At 51.6% G+C, this 1,867-nt stretch overlaps 1 protein-coding gene across 1 annotated transcript; it reads right to left on the bottom strand.

The window, feature by feature from the left end:
* Positions 1-366: 366 nt before the first annotated feature.
* On the bottom strand, positions 367-1,275 carry LOC133848209 (uncharacterized). Its single transcript, XM_062283691.1, has 2 exons — positions 812-1,275; positions 367-781 (listed from the first exon to the last, which is right to left on the bottom strand). Exons 1-2 carry the CDS (start codon positions 1,182-1,184, stop codon positions 525-527), a joined length of 630 nt encoding a protein of 209 aa, XP_062139675.1. The 5' UTR covers positions 1,185-1,275; the 3' UTR covers positions 367-524.
* Between the last annotated feature and the right edge of the window lie 592 nt (positions 1,276-1,867).

Here is a 1,867-nt window from a genome sequence, read left to right as displayed (position 1 = left end):
CTTGTTAATAGCACTAAGCTTGCTTTTATAAAAATTCTAAATGCAGTTTTACTACAAAAATATTTTTAAATTTAATTGCTGTCAATGTAATTGATCGCATAGCGCGAAAAGATTTGAATATTTTAAAGAGTTAATTCATTTTCAGCAACTACTCTTTGTTCTAGCAATTTGTTCTCAAGACTCTAACCAACCTTCAACAATTATGATGAATTTTGCAGCTCAACTGAGAAGCTCAGAGCTAAGAACCAAAAGATACTTGGTCGAACTCTAGACTCTAATCCAAAAGCTAAGCACTGCAATTAAATGCAATTAATCTAGCATCGAGCTTAAATGCGCTTTGTAAGCTGCTATAAATCATGGCAAAAGCTTATTTTACATTACATTGTAAAGATTTATTGGCGGATTAACAATTAAGGCAGGCAAAAAAAAAATGGGAGAATTGTTATATGTTCTATGTACAGTTGCAGGTTGCGTTTTGTTTTGTGTAATGTCGTCGCGTTTGGTTTCATCATACCCTGAGAATTCTACCAGCTCCATCCGGAAGACCAGCCACTCGATCCGCCACCGCCGCCAGATTTCCAACCACCGCCGCCTCCTCCGCCAGATTTCCAGCCACCGCCGCCTCCTCCGGACTTCCAGCCGCCACCGCCGCCGCCTGATTGCCAGCCGCTGCTCAGGCTAGACAATGCCTGCGACTTCCAGCCGGAGAGACCAGACAAGGCGCTCGACCAGCCGCCGCCGCCGCCGCCGCCAGAACTGAGTTTCCAGCCACCGCCGCCGCCTCCGCCGCTCTTCCAACCACCGCCGCCGCCGCCTGATGACCAGCCTCCGCCGCCGCCGCCGCTTGATGGCCAGGAGCTGATAATGACCTTGCTGCCGCCGCCCGAGGACCAACCTCCGCCGCCGCCTCCACCCGATTTCCAGCCACCGCCGCCGCCGCCAAGATTCCAACCGCTGCCGCCGCCCGAAGAGCTCCAGCCGCCTCCTCCGCCGCTCTTCCAGCCACCGCCGCCGCCTCCGCTGCTCCAGCCACCACCGCCGCCGCTTGGCCAGCCGGAGGAGCTGCCTCCAGATGACCAGCCACCGCTTCCACCACCGCTGCTCCAGCCATGAGGCTTAGCGTAGGCACAGGCGCCAAGCACGGCCAGGAGACCGAACAGAACCAGACGTCGTATCGATTGCATCTCTTCAACTGTTGCTGCTGTTGCTGCTGTTGCTGCTGCTGCTGCTGATGTTCTTCTTGGAGTAGTTGTTGCTGTTGATGCTGCTTCTGCTGCTGTGCAGTAACTAATTTCCAAGTGGGCGCACTCTCAGCTATTTATACACAGAGTTTGGCTAGCGCATCTAAGATTCTAGTCGTCGTCGTCGTTAACTTCGTTGTTGTTGTTGCTGCTGTTGTCGGCCACAGATGCAGCTGCCAAGCTCTCTCGGCTATCGCCCCCGTCATCGTCGAGTGCCCGTCGTCATCGCCATCGCCTTCGTCGTCGTAATCAGATGTAATAGCCAAATCTGCTTAGCTGCTGCTGTTCGTTCACCACCGATCTTGGCTTCGTTTTTTTCTTATATTTTTGGCCCTCATTATGCCAACTTTCAATTTCGTACGCTTTTGTTGTCCGCCCCGTCCTTCGGCCCCGCCCCATTGTGTGACTGCTTTGCCCTGCAGGGGCCCACAAAAAGAAACCCAAAAACAAAAACCAATCCAGTTGGCAGCCACCTGACAAACAAATTCTTTTTGGCCAAAGACCACATAATGTACATCGATTTATTGGCGCGCCATTTTTGTGTAGCAGCCTCAAGTTGTTGTTGTTTGAGTTGTTGTTGTTGCTGTTGCTGTTGCTGTTGTTTCTGTTGTTTGGGGCCAAAGCAA

This window comes from Drosophila sulfurigaster, chromosome X, assembly GCF_023558435.1.
Source record: "Drosophila sulfurigaster albostrigata strain 15112-1811.04 chromosome X, ASM2355843v2, whole genome shotgun sequence".
Classification (NCBI taxonomy): domain Eukaryota; kingdom Metazoa; phylum Arthropoda; class Insecta; order Diptera; family Drosophilidae; genus Drosophila; species Drosophila sulfurigaster.
This window is presented reverse-complemented; position numbering and strand designations above follow the sequence as displayed.